Raw genomic sequence first — 24,920 nt, forward strand, 5'->3', positions numbered from 1 at the left:
ATGGATATACATTGACCACTGCTGCAGCAAAGTGCATTACGGGACCCAAACCACAGTGACCACAAGCTGGTCTCAACCCTGGAGTGATACACAAGCAAGGAAAGTCATTATTGGTGTTTTAGGTCCTGCCCTTGGATGATTAACATATGCAGAAAGGTGTTAGAACAGTTGTGATACCCTTTTCTGTGCAGCTCCTGGTACCACCCACTGCCCTGTAGACCAATGGTGCTGGATGTATATTTGCATAGCATGACACAGTACTGTTTTTGACTTAACAGTTCACCGCGATTGCGATGAATAGTCCAAGAGAACAAAGATAGATAGATAGATAAATAGATATGACTTTATCGATCCCGCAGTGGGAAAATTTGTGCGTTATCACAGCTCTAGACAGATAGCCTGAAAAGAGTACAAATATGTAAAAATACAAGAATAAGAATACAAAAAAATAAGATCAAACACTAAATACAGCAGTAGTGCCTATGTACACCCATATACGATATATAATATGGATAGTGGGTTGTGGGAAAAAGTGCAAGTAATAATAAATATCAACTATTTTACTACTACAGCTACAATTTACTATCCAGGTAGTGGGTATTGGCATGTACATATACACACCCGTACAATGCACATACATCCATACATTATATACAGATATACATACATATAAATCTACATATACGTATACTGTAGATCAGGGGTGGACTGGGACTAAAAAACAGCCCTGGACTTTCTCCCAAATAGGCCCACCAGCTAATACTAATCAAGCTTTAGACAAACCCCAGAATTTGTATGTTAAGTGTCAGTTCCACAATAGCCCACCACAGAAAGACAGAAACAAATTGCACTTAAATGGAAAACAATGAGATTTTCCCTCCCCAAATTTTTGGTTTAACATAGAGCTTTATTTAGCCCTCTTTCCCACTTGCTAGCATGTCACGAGTGTTAGGAGTGGATGGTTTGTTTTCCAGTTTCTTTCAATACCATGGTCTTCTGTCTAGCTGCAGAGATGACCTTACTACTGACAAGATAAAATCACAGCCATCTCGCAATTAATTTTTAGAGCGTCTATTTTTTATATAAAATATATTTTTCATCATCATGCAAGTCCAGTTAATAGATGCTGACTGGATGACTATAAGAATAAATGTAGAATAGGCCTGTTGTTTTATGTTGAGGCCACTTACCAGTACCTCTTCCTCCCATGAAATTTCCTCTGCTGTCTGTCCCTCGTGACCAGTCTGTGGATGCTCAACAGGTTCAACTTTCACCTGCTCTTCAACACTCTTGCTGGGTGATTTAGCGTTTTGATCTACATTACTGCTGCTGCTGGCAGTTGAACTGCAGCCAAAAAGCTCTGTGAGATTTTTACATTTTGACGCATCATTTTCGAGAGACTTGGCGTTCTTTTCTTTTAACTTTTCCCATCCTCCTTTCTCCTTACGTTTTCGGCTTGCCATTATTCCCGCAGCTGCAACTTATGATTCGCTCTTTTTTGTTGGCTTTTACTGATGGATTTCACCGGGCAAATGATCGTATTAGCGCCATCTGCTGTTAGCTGATTTCCCATTTAAGAGAAAAGGCAGGCCGACGGCCATGGATCAGACGGCCGTTCTGGACTTTTCCAGAACGCACAGATTGCCAGTCCGCCCCTGCTGTAGATACATAACCATATACAGTACATACCCATATAAATGCACATGCCCATACCTCTATAAGGTGCGTTATGTATGAGGTGGTAAGTAGTGGTGACCGTAGAGGTAAGTATCTGGGTGACTCATGACATCATGATGTGTTATAGAGTCTAACTGCTGTCGGGATGAATGATCTGCGAAAGCGCTCCTTTCTGCAGCGAGGGTGTATCAGTCTCTGACTGAAGGAGCTGCTCAGCACACTCACAGTCTCATGACATCATGATGTGTTATAGAGTCTAACTGCTGTCGGGATGAATGATCTGCGAAAGCGCTCCTTCCTGCAGCGAGGGTGTATCAGTCTTTGACTGAAGGAGCTGCTCAGCACACTCACAGTCTCATGACATCATGATGTGTTATAGAGTCTAACTGCTGTCGGGATGAATGATCTGCGAAAGCGCTCCTTCCTGCAGCGAGGGTGTATCAGTCTTTGACTGAAGGAGCTGCTCAGCACACTCACAGTCTCATGACATCATGATGTGTTATAGAGTCTAACTGCTGTCGGGATGAATGATCTGCGAAAGCGCTCCTTCCTGCAGCGAGGGTGTATCAGTCTTTGACTGAAGGAGCTGCTCAGCACACTCACAGTCTCATGACATCATGATGTGTTATAGAGTCTAACTGCTGTCGGGATGAATGATCTGCGAAAGCGCTCCTTCCTGCAGCGAGGGTGTATCAGTCTTTGACTGAAGGAGCTGCTCAGCACACTCACAGTCTCATGACATGATGATGTGTTATAGAGTCTAACTGCTGTCGGGATGAATGATCTGCGAAAGCGCTCCTTCCTGCAGCGAGGGTGTATCAGTCTTTGACTGAAGGAGCTGCTCAGCACACTCACAGTCTCATGACATCATGATGTGTTATAGAGTCTAACTGCTGTCGGGATGAATGATCTGCTAAAGCGCTCCTGCCTGCAGCGAGGGTGTATCAGTCTTTGACTGAAGGAGCTGCTCAGCACACTCACAGTCTCATGACATCATGATGTGTTATAGAGTCTAACTGCTGTCGGGATGAATGATCTGCGAAAGCGCTCCTTTCTGCAGCGAGGGTGTATCAGTCTCTGACTGAAGGAGCTGCTCAGCACACTCACAGTCTCATGCACAGGGTGATGTGGGTTGTTCATGATGGATGTCAGCTTAGCTAATATCCTCCTCTCACCCACCACCTCCACAGTCTCCAGAGGGCATCCCAGCACAGAGGTAGACCTCAAAAACCACAGAAATGGCTCTTGTGTGACTAAGCAAGATGGTTCAGTCTCTATGGCTTAACTAGAGGAAGTATTTATATAGACACCATGCAGTGTTAATTTAACACTTGCACAATTGCTGTGTATCTCTGCCTAAACATTAATCAGTAAGAAAAGCAGACCCACCCACCATTTCTGCATCTGCTCTGTGTGTTTGTTGTGTTAATAGGGTAAATTAAGTTCCATTAATATCCTATTTTACCTCATTATTTTGTAAATGTATTCATTACCATATACAGTACCTGCTGCGTGGCCTATTGAATTATAAGCATATACATTATTTTGCCTTGTGTAGAGAGAGCAAGAGGGCCTGAGTACATGGGAGACTTACTGCTTTCTAATTGTATCCTATCAGGGAGCTTAACAAACGTCATGATCGACAGCAGCGTCTGCTCTATCCCCTTCTCCTGCAGCCCACACACCTGACGGCTCACAGAGTGCAGGCGGGAAGCACCGGTTACACATGCTGCACCTGTATCTGGGACCCTTTGTTTTACGTATTAAGATGAGTTTTTCAAAGTTCAGTAATCATGGGGGACAGAACAGTAGTATACCTTTTTAAACAGTGTAGCAGTGGTCCAGCGTGTTTCCTTCCCTGGTGGGGCACTTAATGTGTTGTGGGTGAGGTTTGCTATGTCGAAATCACTCAGAATACTGAGAAGGGAGTCTGGATGTTTTTGCTCCATAAGGTGTATCTAGCCAGCCAGGTCTTGCAGAGCCTTACCATGTGTGTGCCTTACTGTCTGGCATCAGACCTCACTGCCTTTCCCTGTTATTTGTGTTGGAGTGTGGTCATATTCGTGTGCAGTCCTTATAAGGACTATAATAAAAGAGTCCCCTACACCTTCATGTTTTTATCCTTTTCCAAAGACGGCTGGACAGGGACACAGACAGCAGCATTCAGACACACAGGTTATACAGTAACATTAAAACACAGAACATGGTCACAGTCCCTTTGGGAACACAGACTAAAAACAGTGCAGAGCTAAAAACCACTGTGGGGCAAACAGGACATCAGAGCACAGCAGTCCTGAAGGATCCTTCCTCCATGATCCTGCAGACTTTCCTCTGACCCACTGAGTCTGTGTCCACCCAGCTGAGCTTATAAAACCCTAACCAAGTTAGTTATTCCAACCAGGGCCAGCTGGGCATCATTAACTCGATTACCTACAAGGGCATGGTAGTGAACAGTGGTCACAGAAATGTGAAATTTCACCTGAGACGCCAGTCACTTATACATGCTTGTGTAGCTAGTTTTACAGTTATTAGACTGTCTAGTATTTTTAGATGTATGTACCTGTTGTGACCTGGACCATTAACACCTCCCACCTGGTGAAGAAGCCCAGCAGAGGCTTTTCTTCCTGAGGAAACTTAAAAGAGCCAAACTTCCCTCCCAGCTCTTAGCGAATTTCTGCAGGAACACAATAGAAATCATTGTCTCTAACTGCAGTTAGTTATTCCAAACAGGGCTAGCTGGGATTCATTAACTGGGTTACCGGTAAACACAGGCTGGTTTTCAGTTTTCATGAAAATGAAATATTTAATCTGAGATGCAGAGATGTATAGTAACGAAGTAGAACTACTTCACTACTGTACTTAAGTACTATAAGGCCGTATCTGTACTCTACTGGAGTATTGTTTTTTTCTCCTACTTCCACTTTTACTTCAGTACATATTTTCGATGAGTTTAATACTTTTACTCCGATAGATTTTTTATGTGCTGCATCGTTACTCGTTACAATTATAAAAATGTTACGAATCATTCCAAACCCACATTATCACTGCCAGAGCAGTAGATGGCTCTGTCACACAGGTCTGTCACTTTAGTTTGTTTTCGACATGGAAAACCCAGAAATTCCACCTTCAACTCCTTCACTTTCAACTGATCGTGGCGATGAGAAAGAAGACCAGCCGTGGCCCTATTTAGAGTCCATGTTTGCATTTGTCGGAGCGAAAGACAATTCATATAGAATGAAGTGCTTACTCTGCCTCCCGAAAGATTGCGAAATAATGGCCTTCAGAAATTCACCGTCGAATTTGAAGAAACATATCAAGGTAAGTTAAAAATAATATAATACACAAAACACAGCAGTTTGAGCTATCCCTAAGCGCTAGATAAGTTAACTAACGTTAGGTACGCGCGGTTCATAACATGCTGCGATGTTCACTTAACTAGCTGGCTATCATAAAGGCTGTCACGCTGAATGGTGTTTTTGATATATATATATGATGTCTTTTGACTGCTTTCTTTAATAACTGCATAACACAATACTTGTACTTTTACTTTCAGTATTTGAGTAGTAAATTTTAAAATAAACTACTTGCAATACTTAAGTACAAAAAACGTTGAATACTTTAGTACTTCCACTTAAGTATGGTGCTTAAAGAGCACTTCGACTTCTACTCAAGTCACTTTTTTGATAGAGCACTTGTACTTTTACTCAAGTCTGGGTCTCTAGTACTTTATACATCTCTACTGAGATGCCAGTTGCCCCCATACATTTGTGTAGCTAGATTTACATAGTGATTAGACTGGATAATATTTTTAGATATATGTATGTGCTAATTAAAAGGGACTGGCCAAGTGTTTGTGACCATGTGTGAGAGTTTATTGAGGTCTGAGGGCTCTGATTTTAATTTTCAGCCTGTGCTCCCTCTTCTGCCTGCACCGCCTCCTCGCATTGGTGGAAATCCTGGTTCGGAGGTGGTGGTGGAATAAAACCTTATATTCTGATATTCCTGTGGTTATTCCCTGTGAGCCAATCAGGAGTCAGGAGCTGCTTGTGTTGAATTCCAAAGTCAGTCTTTTATTGTATTCATGTAGGATACGTCCAAGACTGGACACTACAGGAATGCTCCCTGCTGAATTACACTGTTATTTATGTACTTTTCATATCTCTTATCAAGATGTTCATCACAGGGGATGTTCCAAGTATCACCGTTTATGTTTCATTTGCCTTGATCGTTTCTCCTTGCAGGGTTCAGGTATTCCATGCCCCTTTGTGTCTCCACCATTATTTCCTGTGTTTTGGGGTCCAATTACTTCCCCGCACCCATATGATAGGGCTACCAGTCATTTCTTTTGTTGGTCGAACATTCTGGAAAATTATTGAGGCAATATGGCTCTTTATGAATTTACAGCAAGAAGCCCAGAACCAAGGTTTCTGCCAGAATAAACAGTAACAAGGGGGCCACGTGGTACTCAGCCACAGAACTGATTATATTCCTGGCCTTCAGCATTCTGATAAGCTGCAGAGCTACTGTAACTAAAGTGCACATTCATGCAATCTAACATAACATACAGATACAGAAACTTCGAGGCTAACATAAGGTGTGGATACATACTTATGTTGATTACATCTTCTTAATAGAGTCCTAATGATTACATTCTCTATGCATTATGCAGAGCTAAATAATATTCCATATACAGTGGTACCTCGGGTCTCGAACTTAATCTGTTCCGGACTCCGGATTGAATCCTAAAAAGTTCAAGTTCTGATCGAATTTTTCCCATAAGAAATAATGGAAAACCAATTAATTGGTTCCTGGCCCCCCAAAATTACACCTAAATATGTTTTTTTTAGCATTTAAACACAAAATGAACAGGATAAAACAAAAAGAGCATTTTTTTCTTAACGGCTTCCAAAACGATGAAGATCTTATCCCAATATTACCCCTGTCCTGCCCCGATTGTCCACTCCTTCCGTGTGCCACGCCCCCTCGTTAACCTCATGTGGGATCCCCATGTGATCAGCTGTTTCTGGTTGTTGTCATTAGTTTTCTGTAATAAGTCTGCGTTTCAATTTGGTTCCCCAGTCCAGTCATTGGGTGTGTTTGACTTGCTTACAGCGCTGGCTTAAAGCAACGCATTCTGATCCTGATGCAATGCATTACGGTTAGATGCATTGCGACCTCTCACCCGGCTGCACAAACTGGAACTGGAGCAGTGAGAATTGGTTTTCAGTTAATTTACCTGGTAAAATAAAGTTTAAATAAATTACATAAATGCTCTAATAGTACACGTAAGTTAGTGGTTTATTTATTGTTAGTTACTGTAAGGTTGCGCTGCTTTATTTGGTTAATCGTCCAGTCTGTGAAGAAGGCGTTCAAGTAAGAATTGCATTGTAGTATGACTCATTTCCTGGCGCGTACAATTTATATTAGGTCAGCGTTCATGGTTTGACTTCTGATATTCAGAGCGAGTTCTAGGTCAAACTGGTTTGTTCGACTTTCAAGAAATTCGAGTTCTAGTGAGTTCGAGAACCGAGGTACCACTGTATTTCTCCCCTTTGGGACTCACATGAGTCCCGCACATAATCCTGTCCATCCAGCCAAGAAAGGAGGGCAAAAACCCCAAACTTTAGGGGAATTCCACTCCCAACCCGCCAAAGGCGCGGCCCCCCTTCAGGGTCCATGGCTGGCATGGCTCACAAACTACCAACGCTCAGATTCAGACACCCGCGGTATAGTGGGTTCTTCAGGAAATAGCAGAGAGGATTTCCATAAGACATATTGCCTAAGGTATACTGTATATACTGCATATATGCCTCACCAGTAAACGGACCCAGGAGGATCTGTGTCCCAGGGTCACCGCCCAGCTTCCCGGGCTCCAAAAGACACCCAGACCAAACGCCGTTCCTATTCGTCATGCCTCTGTTCTGGTCGCATTACATCTCCCCTGTAGTCCTGTCTTTGTCCCTCTGGATCTGCCACCTGTCTGCCCTGTCATGGTGTGTCGTGTTGGATATTCTCCGTGTCGTCCCTAGTCCTACCCAGACCTGTTCCATGCACCTAGTTGTGTCCTGGGTCCTGTCCCATGTGCCAGGTTCTTATCTGTCCGCTGTTCCCTGGTGTGGTATGTTCCATCCTGTCCTGTCTGCTCTGGGGGCACTGTCCCTCTGGCCACTCCATACGTCCTGTCTGGTCTGAGGGCACTGTCCCTCTGGCCACTCCCATACGTCCTGTCTGGTCTGAGGGCACTGTCCCTCTGGTCACTCCCATCCTGTCCTGTCTGCTCTGGGGGCACTGTCCCTCTGGCCACTCCCATCCTGTCCTGTCTGGTCTGGAGGCACTGTCCCTCTGGCCACTCCATACGTCCTGTCTGGTCTGAGGGCACTGTCCCTCTGGTCACTCCATATGTCCTGTCTGGTCTGGGGGCACAGTTCCTCTGCCCACTCCATACGTCCTGTCTGGTCTGGAGGCACTGTCCCTCTGGCCACTCCATACGTCCTGTCTGGTCTGGGGGCACTGTCCCTCTGGTCACTCCATATGTCCTGTCTGGTCTGGGGGCACTGTCCCTCTGGCCACTCCATACGTCCTGTCTGGTCTGGAGGCACTGTCCCTCTGGCCACTCCATACGTCCTGTCTGGTCTGGGGGCACTGTCCCTCTGGTCACTCCATATGTCCTGTCTGGTCTGGGGGCACTGTCCCTCTGGCCACTCCATACGTCCTGTCTGGTCTGGAGGCACTGTCCCTCTGGCCACTCCATACGTCCTGTCTGGTCTGGGGGCACTGTCCCTCTGGTCACTCCCATACGTCCTGTCTGGTCTGGGGGCACTGTCCCTCTGGTCACTCCATACGTCCTGTCTGGTCTGGGGGCACTGTCCCTCTGGTCACTCCCATACGTCCTGTCTGGTCTGAGGGCACTGTCCCTCTGGCCACTCCCATACGTCCTGTCTGGTCTGGGGGCACTGTCCCTCTGGTCACTCCCATAGTCCTGTCTGGTCTGGGGGCACTGTCCCTCTGGTCACTCCCTTGTGTCCTGTCTGGTCTGAGGGCACTGTCCCTCTGGTCACTCCATACGTCCTGTCTGGTCTGAGGGCACTGTCCCTCTGGCCACTCCATACGTCCTGTCTGGTCTGAGGGCACTGTCCCTCTGGCCACTCCATACGTCCTGTCTGGTCTGGGGGCACTGTCCCTCTGGTCACTCCCTTGTGTCCTGTCTGGTCTGAGGGCACTGTCCCTCTGGCCACTCCCATAGTCCTGTCTGGTCTGGGGGCACTGTCCCTCTGGTCACTCCCATCCTGTCCTGTCTGGTCTGGAGGCACTGTCCCTCTGGTCACTCACATACTTTCTGTCTGGTCTGGGGGCACTGTCCCTCTGGCCACTCCCATACGTCCTGTCTGGTCTAGGGGCACTGTCCCTCTGGTCACTCCATACGTCCTGTCTGGTCTGGAGGCACTGTCCCTCTGGCCACTCACATACGTCCTGTCTGGTCTGGGGGCACTGTCACTCTGGTCACTCACATACTTTCTGTCTGGTCTGGGGGCACTGTCCCTCTGGTCACTCCCATACTTCCTGTCTGGTCTGGGGGCACTGTCCCTCTGGTCACTCCATATGTCCTGTCTGGTCTGGGGGCACTGTCCCTCTGGCCACTCCCATCCTGTCCTGTCTGGTCTGGGGGCACTGTCCCTCTGGTCACTCCATACGTCCTGTCTGGTCTGGGGGCACTGTCCCCCTGGCCACTCCCATCCTGTCCTGTCTGGTCTGGAGGCACTGTCCCTCTGGTCACTCACATACTTTCTGTCTGGTCTGGGGGCACTGTCCCTCTGGCCACTCCCATACGTCCTGTCTGGTCTGGGGGCACTGTCCCTCTGGTCACTCCATACGTCCTGTCTGGTCTGAGGGCACTGTCCCTCTGGTCACTCCCATCCTGTCCTGTCTGGTCTGGAGGCACTGTCCCTCTGGTCACTCACATACTTTCTGTCTGGTCTGGGGGCACTGTCCCTCTGGCCACTCCCATACGTCCTGTCTGGTCTGAGGGCACTGTCCCTCTGGTCACTCCCTTGTGTCCTGTCTGGTCTGAGGGCACTGTCCCTCTGGTCACTCCCTTGTGTCCTGTCTGGTCTGAGGGCACTGTCCCTCTGGTCACTCCCATACGTCCTGTCTGGTCTGAGGGCACTGTCCCTCTGGTCACTCCCATACGTCCTGTCTGGTCTGAGGGCACTGTCCCTCTGGTCACTCCCATTCTGTCCTGTCTGGTCTGAGGGCACTGTCCCTCTGGTCACTCCCATACGTCCTGTCTGGTCTGAGGGCACTGTCCCTCTGGCCACTCCATATGTCCTGTCTGGTCTGAGGGCACTGTCCCTCTGGTCACTCCCTTGTGTCTTGTCTGGTCTGAGGGCACTGTCCCTCTGGTCACTCCCATACGTCCTGTCTGGTCTGAGGGCACTGTCCCTCTGGTCACTCCCATACGTCCTGTCTGGTCTGAGGGCACTGTCCCTCTGGTCACTCCCATCCTGTCCTGTCTGGTCTGGGGGCACTGTCGCTCTGGTCACTCCCATACGTCCTGTCTGGTCTGGAGGCACTGTCCCTCTGGTCACTCCCATACGTCCTGTCTGGTCTGAGGGCACTGTCCCTCTGGTCACTCCCATCCTGTCCTGTCTGGTCTGGGGGCACTGTCCCTCTGGTCACTCCCTTGTGTCCTGTCTGGTCTGGGGGCACTGTCCCTCTGGTCACTCCCATCCTGTCCTGTCTGGTCTGAGGGCACTGTCCCTCTGGTCACTCCCTTGTGTCCTGTCTGGTCTGGGGGCACTTTCCCTCTGGTCACTCCCATACGTCCTGCCTGGTCTGAGGGCACTGTCCCTCTGGTCACTCCCATACGTCCTGCCTGGTCTGGGGGCACTATCCCTCTGGTCACTCCCATACGTCCATTCTGGTCTGAGGGCACTGTCCCTCTGGTCACTCCCATACGTCCTGCCTGGTCTGAGGGCACTATCCCTCTGGTCACTCCCATACGTCCTTTCTGGTCTGAGGGCACTGTCCCTCTGGTCACTCCCATCCTGTCCTGTCTGGTCTGGGGGCACTGTCCCTCTGGTCACTCCCTTGTGTCCTGTCTGGTCTGGGGGCACTGTCCCTCTGGTCACTCCCATACGTCCTGTCTGGTCTGAGGGCACTGTCCCTCTGGTCACTCCCATACGTCCTGCCTGGTCTGAGGGCACTGTCCCTCTGGTCACTCCCTTACGTCCTGCCTGGTCTGGGGGCACTATCCCTCTGGTCACTCCCATATGTCCTTTCTGGTCTGGGGGCACTATCCCTCTGGTCACTCCCATACGTCCTTTCTGGTCTGGGGGCACTGTCCCTCTGGTCACTCCCATACGTCCTTTCTGGTCTGGGGGCACTGTCCCTCTGGTCACTCCCATACGTCCTGTCTGGTCTGAGGGCACTGTCCCTCTGGTCACTCCCTTGTGTCCTGTATGGTCTGAGGGCACTGTCCCTCTGGTCACTCCCTTGTGTCCTGTCTGCTCTGAGGGCACTGTCCCTCTGGTCACTCCCATCCTGTCCTGTCTGGTCTGAGGGCACTGTCCCTCTGGTCACTCCCATACGTCCTTTCTGGTCTGGGGGCACTGTCCCTCTGGTCACTCCCATACGTCCTGTCTGGTCTGAGGGCACTGTCCCTCTGGTCACTCCCTTGTGTCCTGTATGGTCTGAGGGCACTGTCCCTCTGGTCACTCCCTTGTGTCCTGTCTGGTCTGAGGGCACTGTCCCTCTGGTCACTCCCATCCTGTCCTGTCTGGTCTGAGGGCACTGTCCCTCTGGTCACTCCCATACGTCCTGTCTGGTCTGAGGGCACTGTCCCTCTGGCCACTCCCATCCTGTCCTGTCTGGTCTGGGGGCACTGTCCCTCTGGTCACTCCCTTGCGTCCTGTCTGGTCTGGGGGCACTGTCCCTCAGGTCACTCCCATACGTCCTACCTGGTCTGAGGGCACTGTCCCTCTGCTCACTCCCATACGTCCTGCCTGGTCTGAGGGCACTGTCCCTCTGGTCACTCCCATACGTCCTTTCTGGTCTGAGGGCACTGTCCCTCTGGTCACTCCCATACGTCCTTTCTGGTCTGGGGGCACTGTCCCTCTGGTCACTCCCTTGTGTCCTGTCTGGTCTGAGGGCACTGTCCCTCTGGTCACTCCCATACGTCCTGTCTGGTCTGAGGGCACTGTCCCTCTGGTCACTCCCATACGTCCTGTCTGGTCTGAGGGCACTGTCCCTCTGGTCACTCCCTTGTGTCCTGTCTGGTCTGGGGGCACTGTCCCTCTGGTCACTCCCTTGTGTCCTGTCTGGTCTGAGGGCACTGTCCCTCTGGTCACTCCCTTGTGTCCTGTCTGGTCTGAGGGCACTGTCCCTCTGGTCACTCCCTTGTGTCCTGTCTGGTTTGAGGGCACTGTCCCTCTGGCCACTCCATATGTCCTGTCTGGTCTGAGGGCACTATCCCTCTGGCCACTCCCTTGTGTCCTGTCTGGTCTGAGGGCACTGTCCCTCTGGTCACTCCCTTGTGTCCTGTCTGGTCTGAGGGCACTGTTCCTCTGGTCACTCCCTTGTGTCCTGTCTGGTCTGAGGGCACTGTCCCTCTGGCCACTCCATATGTCCTGTCTGGTCTGAGGGCACTGTCCCTCTGGTCACTCCCTTGTGTCCTGTCTGGTCTGAGGGCACTGTCCCTCTGGTCACTCCCTTGTGTCCTGTCTGGTCTGAGGGCACTGTCCCTCTGGTCACTCCCTTGTGTCCTGTCTGGTCTGGGGGCACTTTCCCTCTGGTCACTCACTTGTGTCCTGTCTGGTCTGGAGGCACTGTCCCTCTGGTCACTCCCTTGTGTCCTGTCTGGTCTGGGGGCACTTTCCCTCTGGTCACTCCCTTGTGTCCTGTCTGGTCTGGAGGCACTGTCCCTCTGGTCACTCCCATACGTCCTGTCTGGTCTGCGGGCACTGTCCCTCTGGTCACTCCCTTGAGTCCTGTCTGGTCTGGGGGCACTGTCCCTCTGGTCACTCCCTTGAGTCCTGTCTGGTCTGGGGGCACTGTCCCTCTGGTCACTCCCATATGTGTCCTGTCTGGTCTGAGGGCACTGTCCCTCTGGTCACTCCCATATGTGTCCTGTCTGGTTTGAGGGCACTGTCCCTCTGGTCACTCCCTTGTGTCCTGTCTGGTCTGAGGGCACTTTCCCTCTGGTCACTCACTTGTGTCCTGTCTGGTCTGGAGGCACTGTCCCTCTGGTCACTCCCTTGTGTCCTGTCTGGTCTGGGGGCACTTTCCCTCTGGTCACTCCCTTGTGTCCTGTCTGGTCTGGAGGCACTGTCCCTCTGGTCACTCCCATACGTCCTGTCTGGCCTGGGGGCACTGTCCCTCTGGTCACTCCCTTGTGTCCTGTCTGGTCTGAGGGCACTGTCCCTCTGGTCACTCCTATTTGTCTTGTCGGTCCTGTCATACCCTGTCTTGTCGAGTGTTCCAGGCCCGTCTGTCTTCCCTGTCATTCTGCCCCCTCGGTCCCCTCCCCTGCTTGTCCTTCATGGGGATGATCTGATAACTTGAAAAGTCATGTAGTGTGAACTTACTAACATGGACGCCAGCTAGCACTTCTGCTTCTCTGAGCAAGGTCAAGGTAATGGAGCACAGATCAGCAAAGTCCCCCTGGCCGATAGTGAGGTAAGGAGCATGCACTGATACAGGGCATTGCTGCACTCATCACATGACAAACCACCTCAGTGGTGAGAATCTGAGTGCAGCCATGTGGTGGGTGATAGCTCAGCACCACACCAGTCCAAACGAACCAGTGTGAGTTTTTTGTTTCCAGTGGCTGGAGTGTCAATCCTTCCACCAACCCTGTAGGTTTTTCCCTGTAAGTTGGAGGACCTCCTTATAGGGCTGGATGTAGATTAATGCAGACCCAGGACGAAGCAATTGCAGATTAAGGGCCTTGCTCAAGGGCACAATGGAATAGAATTACTCTGGGCATTCACGGGATTTTAAGCCCAATAGTGCTTTAGAAAAAGGGTTAGGGCTGGCCAACTCAATTACATACGGTAATACAGATGAATAAAAAAATCTTTAGAATAAAAAACAATCAATAAATAAATCTTTTTTCTATAAATCATTGAAATATTAAATTAAATTTTTTTTTCTATAAATTTTTGGAATGAAAAATTAAATCAGTTTACTTTTCCAAAGATTTATTTAATCATGATTCAGATATTCGTCCTCCATACACCTACAACCTCTTCTGCATCAGGGTTTTCAGTAAATTCAGAGCAGTACAACACTACTGAGTAAACCAATTTGTAAGCTACTGCATGGTTGGTAAGGGAAAAAAGTGTTGTTTGTGTTGTATGTTATAGGGATTGGTTACACAAAAATTAAAAAAATCTGTTGTCATTTGCTTTCCAGACGCTCTAAATCGGACAGTAATGTCAAGGCGGGATTAGTTTTATAACTGCAATCTCTGATATCGCTGCTTTACCATGAATATACAGCAGCATGGCTTGGTAGCTTGAGGTGACGTTCATACGGAAAGCACTGGCTGGTTAATTTTCTTTAAGTATAAATCTCCGCTGTCTGTGATGACACCCAGGGCCGCTGGGGCAGGGGGAGACTTCGGTTAGCAAAATCTACCAAATCTACCAAAGTGGAGCCTCACCCCCCAGTTGCTGAGGGGGCCAAGGTGCCATTTTGTGAGGAGCCCCAGAATTCCTAGCTTCACCCCTGTGTACCATATTTCTCTACTGTGGTATGTTATCACCGTCCTCCTATTTGGACCCTGTGTATTGTTATCTGTTACTGCAGTCATCATGCCAAGCCAAAGTCCTGTAAGTGTGAATTTAAATGTCAAATTAATCCCTTTCTTTTCCTGATTCTGATATAATGATTTTACACTTCTTCTGATTAAATTTCGGCCCATATCTTAGCATTTCCTTCTGAATATTTTGAGTGAATTAATTCTACAGACTGGATTGTCATCCATCTCCGACAGGTTGAGTGATTAGTCTTATTTTCCTTCCTTTATTTTCTGGAATTGGTGTTTAACATGCACCTAATCTTTCTTAATCATTTATTTATTTGAACATTCTTAGTATTTTAAGTATCTGACGGAAGTGTCTGTAAAAATTAGCACCCCCTCTCTTTTTTCATTTTTTCTTGTTGCTCCCATTACCGATGTTGCAGATTTTTAATTTACTCCAAAACCAAGGTAAAGCAAACCCAGGGTAGAGGGGCTCGGTGAACGTGGTCTGGACCCTGTGCAGGAGGGTCATTGTGTCAGAGATGCTGTAGAAGGACAGAGTTCCTGCCTTGTGGTTCAGGTACACTCCTATCCTGGGGGTGAGGGGGCCAGATACATTGGTGTTTGCTTTATCATGCCTGAAGGAATAACTAGAAGGAGTGCAGGCCAAACTCCAGGAATACTCATTATATCCAAAACAGCAGTCTGTACCCCAGTCACTTCTACCGATCCCCCGGTACGAGACCGCTAACTGAACCTCACAGTCCATGCTCCGCTCAACCTCCCAGTAGCCCCATCCTGACAAGCCCTCCTTGCACAGCACTTGGCAGTGCCATTTGAATCTGTGTGGGCTATCTGGGTACGGCTGGGGCTGCCCGCAGAATTCCACCTCCATCTTCTCCAGACGTAAGTCTCTATGCGCTGTATCTGGGTCCAACGTAAGCTGACAGGCAACTGGTGCAGAACAGAGAGCCACAATGCTTTACTATCACCTGGTCACAGATTCAAATCACTTATACTAATATTGATATAAATTGTTTTCAACATTTATTCACAATCTGCGGTCATGAGGCTGCACTACTGCTGTAGCTGTTAAAACAACGTGCCTTAAGGCTTAACTTGTGCCTTTTTGGTAAAATGCGACTGTGTTTTTTGTCAGGGTCAGTTCACTGCTAGTGCCAAGTTATGAATATTATATTGTAATTGATTTTGCTTTCTGGATTGGACGTTAAGGGTATATATGTCAAAGGGGGGTGTTTTCTGGTTAATATTTCAAGGGAGAGCCGGGGAATAAATAGCACATTTGGATATTGTTTCATTTTCTCTGATTTACTTATAAAGTCATTCCATATGCATGTATTTTTCAACTCAGGTACATACAAATTAAACAATGTCTCACCCATTTGGCAGCTGGATAAAAATGAGGGGGTGGCCCTACCTGGTTTACAACTACATCTCCTGTTCGGAAATTGTCAGACAAGCACAGCATACTGCTCTGTGCAGCCAGTTTGTGCCATTTCCCTTAAAATGACTGTCAAAATCTGTCTGTCATGCTCCTGTTTGGCCAACAGAGGCCACTGTTGGCAGTCACACCTGCCAATCTCTTGATCCTCATTAGTATATCAGTACCTGTTTGTCCAGCCACAGCCACCATCTTTGTCTCTTACTTTACCAGCCACTGTGCCAGTTACTGTTCCCCAGTTCCCCGGTGCCATAGTCAGTGCTCTCTCCAGCCCTCTTCTCTGTTCCTAAATCTGATCCCGGTATTTCATAGTGGCTCCTCGCTGTTCCTCCCTGCCCTTTTGACCCCCATATGATCTTTTGTTTTCAGTTATTGACATAATAGTTTCAATAAAGCCCTTTTCAGTTTCTCCTATGGCTACACCTGGGTTGTGCTTCCTCCCTGTCGTGACATTAATACACAATATCATGTTATATTTTCCTGCTAAAGTTACTATATTTTGACAAATGGTTAATCCTGTGCTATTATTGTCATGAATGTTATTAGACAGTTTTGGTAATGATTGAGCTCGTGAAGTTTATGGGTCACCTGTCGGGCTTGGAAGTGTAATGTCGTCACGTTGCACCTTTAAGAATATCTGTGTTGTTTCAGAATAGTGTGCTTGCAGTGTGGAAGCTGGAACCATTTTGGCTGTGACATATTGTGATGTACCTTATTTATGTTCTGATTAATGAAAATGAAACAATATGCATCATACCGAACAATGTGGGTGCTTGGCATTGGTGTGCATGGATGAATGCTGCTAAAACACTTAATAAAAGACATTAACATCAACATCCTGTGAGTAAACTACATTGTGCAGAGGACACCAGCCTTTGATAAAGACACACGTCAGAAACAACTTTCACTGCCCACACTGGAAACAATATGTTAACGAATAAATCTCCTGTAATTCTTTTATACATGCATACCCACTAGGGGCCGTAACTATGCATATGTGCCATTATCCCCATCAATCAGGATGTGACATATATAATTCACTGATTAGCTGTAACTGACCAGTACCCCATTGTGAAAGAGAATGTTCCCCTAACATGTCAGATAACCAAAATCTTATGTGAATGAGACTTGAGTCCTTCCCTGATTTCAAAATTTCCTCTTTGGCCTGTTGAGTTAAATCATTACACACGGTGAGAAATAATTCTGTTATTCAAAACACTTACAAGCTGTGCGTGTGGTGAGAGTGGGTTCCAGTAGGTTAATGATTTTTTTCACTAGAAGGAAAATAAAGAAAATTCATTAAGCGAGATAACTAGATATGTATGTATGAATGTACACTCACCTAAAGGATTATTAGGAACACCATACTAATACGGTGTTTGACCCCCTTTCGCCTTCAGAACTGCCTTAATTCTACGTGGCATTGATTCAACAAGGTGCTGAAAGCATTCTTTAGAAATGTTGGCCCATATTGATAGGATAGCATCTTGCAGTTGATGGAGATTTGTGGGATGCACATCCAGGGCACGAAGCTCCCGTTCCACCACATCCCAAAGATGCTCTATTGGGTTGAGATCTGGTGATTGTGGGGGCCATTTTAGTACAGTGAACTCATTGTCATGTTCAAGAAACCAATTTGAAATGATTCGAGCTTTGTGACATGGTGCATTATCCTGCTGGAAGTAGCCATCAGAGGACGGGTACATGGTGGTCATAAAGGGATGGACATGGTCAGAAACAATGCTCAGGTAGGCCGTGGCATTTAAACGATGCCCAATTGGCACTAAGGGGCCTAAAGTGTGCCAAGAAAACATCCCCCACACCATTACACCACCACCACCAGCCTGCACAGTGGTAACAAGGCATGATGGATCCATGTTCTCATTCTGTTTACGCCAAATTCTGACTCTACCATTTGAATGTCTCAACAGAAATCGAGACTCATCAGACCAGGCAACATTTTTCCAGTCTTCAACTGTCCAATTTTGGTGAGCTCGTGCAAATTGTAGCCTCTTTTTCCTATTTGTAGTGGAGATGAGTGGTACCCGGTGGGGTCTTCTGCTGTTGTAGCCCATCCGCCTCAAGGTTGTGTGTGTTGTGGCTTCACAAATGCTTTACTGCATACCTCGGTTGTAACGAGTGGTTATTTCAGTCAAAGTTGCTCTTCTATCAGCTTGAATCAGTCGGCCCATTGTCCTCTGACCTCTAGCATCAACAAGACATTTTCGCCCACAGGACTGCCGCATACTGGATGTTTTTCCCTTTGCACACCATTCTTTGTAAACCCTAGAAATGGTTGTACGTGAAAATCCCAGTAACTGAGCAGATTGTGAAATACTCAGACCGGCCCGTCTGGCAACAACAACCATGCCACGCTCAAAATTGCTTAAATCACCTTTCTTTCCCATTCTGACATTCAATTTGGAGTTCAGGAGATTGTCTTGACCAGGACCACACCCCTAAATGCATTGAAGCAACTGCCATGTGATTGGTTGATTAGATAATTGCATTAATGAGAAATTGAACAGGTGTTCCTAATAATCCTTTTGGTGAGTGTATGTATGGTTTTACAAGAGTAACAAGGGAACAAAACAAGAGGCAGCTGGAGTGAATCACAGAAGGGCAGGAACAAGTGGTAAGACTATTATGAAACATTTGAGGCTCGTTAGGGCTATACTGGGGAAAGAAACAGGACGATCGGCTGGGCAGGGCTTGACAATACTCACATGACCTAGGTGTTGCAACCTGAAGATCATCGACTTCTTGTACTGTGCAAAAAACAGAAACTATTATGGATTTGTCACAGCAAATGTGCAAGTGTTAAATTAACACTGCATGGTGTTTAAATGGGTCCACATTGAGTGTTACCTTTAACACTTTACAGTGTGCAGTGAGTGTTGTTTTTGTAGTGTTAATCTTTATTAACTCTAATAGTGTTCAATTTACACCATAGGGTGTTAAGTCAATGAGTCTCCACCTCCACATATCTGGCCCATTTTAATATGCGAGCAAGTCATGAGGATCAGAAGAGCCATCCCAGATTTACCCACCGTCATGAAAAAGACTCTGACCAAAAAGGACCTTACAGCTTTTTCTGGTTGTACATTGGTTTTGCTGCTTTAGTTCTGACTGATCTTGGAAATTAGAGAGCTTTGGGCTTGGTGGTTTTTTTAGCATGTTGGTGTCAAGTCAGAAGAATACTCTTGGAGACGTACTGGACACGTTTCCTGAGTGATTTATATTTCAATGGTATTGTGGTGTATTTGCTAGTCCTGCCCTTGGATGATTAACATCTGTGGAAAAGTGTTGGGACAGGTGTGATATCCTTTACCGTGCAACTACTGGTACCACCCACTCCCCTGTAGACCAATGGTGCTGGATGTATATTTGCATAGTATGACACAGTACTGTCTTTGCATAATTTTTTTTTTTTATCCACCACACTTGTGATGAATGGGGTAAGAAAACAAAAACCACAGAAATGGCTTTTGAGTGCTATCCAGTCTCTAGGCTAGATGGTTTAGCCTCTACAAATTAACTAGAGAAGCCATGTTCCTATGAAAAAACAATTATTTTGTTTCTTTTCTAAGCCTATGCTCTCTAGGGAGGACATCCAGACCTACGCAGACAAATTACACAGGCGACCCAGAAAAACTAGTAATAAAATGTGGTGAAGAATAATATCAGTGCCATACCATCCTCGACTGTGGTGGGTTTTTAAAAATTAAACTTAATGAAAATCAGAATATTAAATAAGCAAAGTGATTTGATTTGTTCTTCTATCCCAAATTGTGGTCTAAAAGCAAAAAGGCCACCACCCATTATATCTGCTTTAGCGGAAATACACTTCTTCAACCATTAAGATAGCTCTTACCTTTTTGCAGCCCTGCTAAATTATGTTATGCACTCTAACACAGTCTAGCTTCATAATCTGTGTTTGGTGCCATACATTTCACTCACTTTTAGACCACAGGCAGTTATCAGGTGAGTTTCACTGGTTCTTTCTTACGCTAATCAAAAAGATCTACCTTATTTACGCTTAAGTAAATGCATCTAAAAACACAGTTTTTCAGTGTTTTCCAACGTACATGAACACAGTTCTTTGGGTATCAAGAACTGAACTGAAATTAGAACTTCCATAAAAGGAGAAAAGGCTATGTTGGTCTGAGTCTTTCTTATTATGGTAGGTTAGGTAAACACAGCAGCTGAATGCCCAAATGAGTTCAAATGAGAGTACATTTAAATAGGACAGATATGGGCCACCCATTTTGTACTTGCGTGCCACCCATACAGTATGTGCTTGCAATTTGGAAGAGGTTGTGGACACATTGTCTTAACACTCTAGGTTTTAAATTGAACACTATTAGAGTTGATAAATATTAACACTGTAAAAACAACACTCACTGCACACTGTAAAGTGGTAAAGGTACCACTAAATGGTGTGGACCCATATGGACACCATGCAGTGTTAATTTAACACTGGCACATTTGCTGTGTAGGACAAAACAATCGTGTCATTTCCATGAGCCCAAGAGTATGTCAAATGTTGCAGTTTCGAAAATAATGTCTTCTTACAAACATCTTCCAAAGTCCCTTTCAGCTCAGAGACAGCACTCCTCATGTCCACAATCAAATGCATCCTGGGAGAGGTGGGAAACCCCAGAGGGGCAGATGTGGTCTACAAAAAGAGCAACAGACATTCCTTTAATGCAAGACAGGAGCAGAAGAGTGAACTTCCAGTTCAGAACAACAGTGGAAACTGCTTCCAACAAGACAGGAATGCAACCTGGAGAAAATGGATTGGATCCACTATTTGTAGGAGGCCTTCAAACTCAGTACATCTCCTCTTCAGCTCTGTAATTTCCCCCTCCACTTGTTCCTGCAGGCCATTAACTTGATTTAATACAGCCTTCTCCTGATCTCGGATCAGCCCTTTCACCACAGAGCGTCTACTTTCAATTAAATGGATCATCTCAGTGAGGACCCTCTCACTGTGCTCCTCCGCCTCCTGCACAGAGATCTGTTGGAGAGGAATGAACAGCCATTATAAATGTACCCAGTAACATCTCTCTATCTATATTTTGTCTTATCCCTCATCCTACTGACATATTTTTAATATTTTCCAGCCTACAGACTGGGGTGCCTGCGGATCCCAAGAAGAATTTACTGCAAGACACAATCATAACAGCAAAATAATATTTACAGCAAAATGTATTTCTTCTGAAAGCATTATTAGTTCCGTAATTAATGTCATCTAAAGAAATAATTATTACAATTAATTTACATATTTTGTAAAACAAAAATCTATACTTTTCTTTAGTATAACTTGCACCTTTTATTCCAAGTACAATTAGCATTATTACTTCAAAGCTTATTGACCATCCTTTAACTGTGGTATAACTTACTTTTCAGCAATTTTATGTAAATATTGTGTCCTATTTATTTGATGAAACCAGTAGGGGTCATTTTAACCCAAATATAAAGTTATTAAAACAAACACAGTGATTCAAACTTCCACACTTTTAAATTTCATTTTGTCTTTCAATACAAAGCAGTAACAGCTTATCTGGCCAGTTTTGATCTGCTTGCCATTTTTGCCTATAAAACAAAAGCTGCTGTTATAAAAAATTATATTATATAGTTATATTCCAGATTTATTGTCAGCCAAGCAGATCTCGGAGCTGTGAGAAATCTCCTTCTCCTTACATGCCCATCCTTCCCCCATCCCCTTAAAAATGGTTACATTTGTGTTTTTTGTACACTCACACCCTGTTTTCCAAAGTCTTGCTCAGTGGAATTTAGAGTCCTGACTGAGCCAGACATGGTTCTTCCAAAAAGCTGAATTATCCGGCTCTCGGGTTCATACTCACGGTGACTGAGTTCACAACCTTCCTCAGCTCCTGTAGCTCCTTCTCTCTCTCCTGGATCATCTGCTGCCATTTTCTCTGTCTCACCCCAAGCTGTAACTGCATTTTTTTTAATTACTCCATTTTTCTGTAAGTAATTATCCAGCACAGAGTTACCGTGAACTTGCAGCCTATAACAGGAAGCACAGTCAGGGACACCCGGGATAGGATGTCAGTCCATCATAGGAACACACACTATATAGGGGAATCAGAAACACTAATTCACCTGAATGCAGATTTTATATATTTGGCTGCATATGTACCAAATAAATTTGAGTTCCATTATTTATTTGTTAATTTATTTGTTTGTTTGTTTAAAGGTATTTAAGTATTTTAATACTTTCTTTTTATTTAATGTCTTTTTCGGTCTAGTTTCTGTTTCGTGCTATGAGTTTTTGACCATTTTTGACCATTTTTCTTTAAATTATGAAATTTGTATTTTTACTGAGCTTCATAATTTACTTTTAATTTGAATTTCTTAAAAAAGAATGATGCCCTCAAAAAGTAATCAGACGTACAGCATGCAATATATTATATATTATAAATAATAGCAAAGCTTAAATGAACATTGTGAACCCTTCTCTCGCCGCTTTATAAACTACGGAAGAGGATTAGGGCCACCATGAAAATATTATTTGAATTCTGACTTTTTTTCTAAACTCAGAATTCTTTTTCCTGAGGAAAAAAAAGTCAGAATTCTGACATTATTGACATGGAACCTTTTGTAGGATTCTAGATATCACATTTCTATGAAAGAGGATTAAGACCACCATGGAAATATTATTTGAATTCTGCCTTTAGTCTCAGAATTCTGACATTAAAATCAGAATTAAAATAATATTTTCATGGTGGTCCTAATCCTCTTCCGTAATAAGCACATTTGTGGTCACCTTTAAATTCTATTCGTAGAGTCGGTCTTAGCCCACGTGATGCTATAGGCACCTTCCCGCCCTTCGCTGCCCAATACCGCCAATACATGAGAAGAGTGAAGAAATATTGCTGTGCTTAATATATATATATATATATATAGAGAGAGAGAGAGTTTAATTTTCGCTTTTAATATTGTGACATATGACATGTTTACGTAATAAATAAAGTTGCAAATAATAATATTATAATATATATATATATTATTGAACGGAGATTTGAAGTCATTTCGTATGTTACGTGCAGTGGCGCGTAGTTTGTTTTTTTTTCTTCTCTCTCTTTCGCGCCTTCCGTTGTTTTAGACCAGCCCTTCGACCCGATTGTTTCCCTTGCCCTTATTATAATATACTTTAATTTTGTGTAACGACATATGACATGTTTATGTAATAAAAAAAAGTTGCAAATAATAATATTATAATATATCTTATTGAACGGAGATTTGGAGTCATTACGTGTATTACGTGCAGTGGCGCGAAGTTTGTTTTTTTTCTCTCCCTCTCTTTCGCGCCTTCCTTTCTTTTAGACCAGCCTTTCGACCCGATTCCCTTCCTCTTATTATTAATTTAATCGCGAGCCACAACAAATCTGACATCAGAGGCAAAATATCATTTTATTTATGTTCATTTTTATTTTCACTTAGTTTTTTTATTCACTTAGTTTGGGAGTTTGTTGTTTTAGTTCTCATTTTCTGATTTAGTTTCGTTTTGATTTTGAATGACGGAAAACTTTTGTCATCGCTATAGGGTCAGTATATGTTAACAATAAAAACCTTGACTTGCTTGAAGCAGCTTTCAGTAGGAAATAAGTCAGACCATTTTTCACTTTATAGCAACATCATAATAAGGTTTTGCCCCTTTTCAAAAAACAGCCACAAAATTTCATTGACTAATTTTTTGTACATTTTCCATTTAGATTGAGTAGCCAGGCTTACAGTAATTTCTGTGTCATCAAAGCTGATATACAAACACTGTAAAAAACAGAAAGCATTACATGTTCATGTTTAATTCATTTTATATGAGTATTTCTGGCCTGACCTGTATCTCCTCCCTTCGTGCAGCAGCTGAGACTGTATCATGGCCTCTGTGTTCATACGTCATACAGAGATCACAGATACACTGCTGGTCGGTACGGCAGAAGACCTCCAGGGGTTTGTCATGGTGGGAACAGACCTTGTCCTGCAGATGTCCACTGGCATCAGTCAGCTTGTGCTTCTTAAAAGCTGGAGACTCAAAGTGAGGCTGGAGGTGAGTTTCACAATAAGATGCCAGACACACCAGGCAGGAATTTACAGCTTTGCGTTTTCTCCCAGTACAGAAATCACACTCCACGTCTCCAGGTCCAGCATAATGGTCAGCAGGCGTCTCCTTCAGTTTCTCCACCAACTCAGCCAGGATGGTGTTTCTGCGCAGAACAGGTCTGGGTGTGAAGGACTGTCTGCACTGCGGGCATCTGTAAACTCCACGACGATCCTCTTGATCCCAGCAGCTCTTAATGCAGCTCATACAGTAACTGTGTCCACAGGCTGTAGTCACTGGATCCTTCAGTTGATCCAGACAAATTGGACAGCAGAACTGGTTTGGATCTAGTGCTGCCATTTTACCACGAACACTGTTCAAATTTAGTTTCGTCATCTGTATGTGAGAGCGGGAGGAACTTCCTGCTTCTCAGGCTGCAGTAGGTGTGGTTTTGGACTGAGGCCAGACTGAGTAGAGCAGACTGGACAAACATTGGAGTTTATAAATAGAATAGTTTTGTCAGGGATCAGGGCGGTTCGGGCACGGGAGCGTGGCATGGTGCAGGCACAAAAAAGGGTGGACGACCCACTTGCAGCTCAAGGAACAAAAAGGGGTTTATTAAGGCCTAATCCCAATTCTACCCCTTACCCCTACACTTTCCCCTACCCCTCCGTTTGGCGCGTTCACGTGTAGGGGTAGGGGTGTCTCAATTCTCTTTTGATTGGAGGGGTAGGGGTAAGGGGAAGGGCTAGATAGCCCTCGAAACGAAGATTTTTCGGGACCTCACTTCAAACGAAGGGGTAAGAGAAATTTACAACATGGCTGCCCACTCGAGCAAGCAGACCCATAAATGTAAGTAATTTTTGCCATTAATAAGGATTTTTATGACATTTTTTCATTACATGTATATTACCATCAATCTTGTGTTTGTGTTTACGGTGATGTTCTGTAAAGAAACGTTTGAAAAAAAA

At 45.4% G+C, this 24,920-nt stretch overlaps 1 protein-coding gene across 2 annotated transcripts; it reads right to left on the minus strand.

Annotated features, from left to right (window-relative positions):
* Window positions 1-13,845: 13,845 nt before the first annotated feature.
* Window positions 13,846-24,315, minus strand: LOC111833796 (tripartite motif-containing protein 16-like). Of its 2 annotated transcripts, none has more exons than XM_072710578.1 (7): window positions 23,749-24,315; window positions 21,752-21,841; window positions 20,668-20,901; window positions 20,457-20,559; window positions 18,608-18,649; window positions 17,105-17,155; window positions 13,846-15,373 (listed from the first exon to the last, which is right to left on the minus strand). In XM_072710578.1, exons 1-7 carry the CDS (start codon window positions 24,307-24,309, stop codon window positions 14,826-14,828), a joined length of 1,629 nt encoding a protein of 542 aa, XP_072566679.1. In that variant the 5' UTR covers window positions 24,310-24,315; the 3' UTR covers window positions 13,846-14,825. The 2 variants fall into 2 exon arrangements, with proteins under 2 accessions (XP_072566679.1, XP_023648162.2); XM_023792394.2 differs by having other exon boundaries at window positions 21,752-21,847.
* Between the last annotated feature and the right edge of the window lie 605 nt (window positions 24,316-24,920).

This window comes from Paramormyrops kingsleyae, chromosome 4 (assembly GCF_048594095.1).
Source record: "Paramormyrops kingsleyae isolate MSU_618 chromosome 4, PKINGS_0.4, whole genome shotgun sequence".
NCBI lineage: Eukaryota > Metazoa > Chordata > Actinopteri > Osteoglossiformes > Mormyridae > Paramormyrops > Paramormyrops kingsleyae.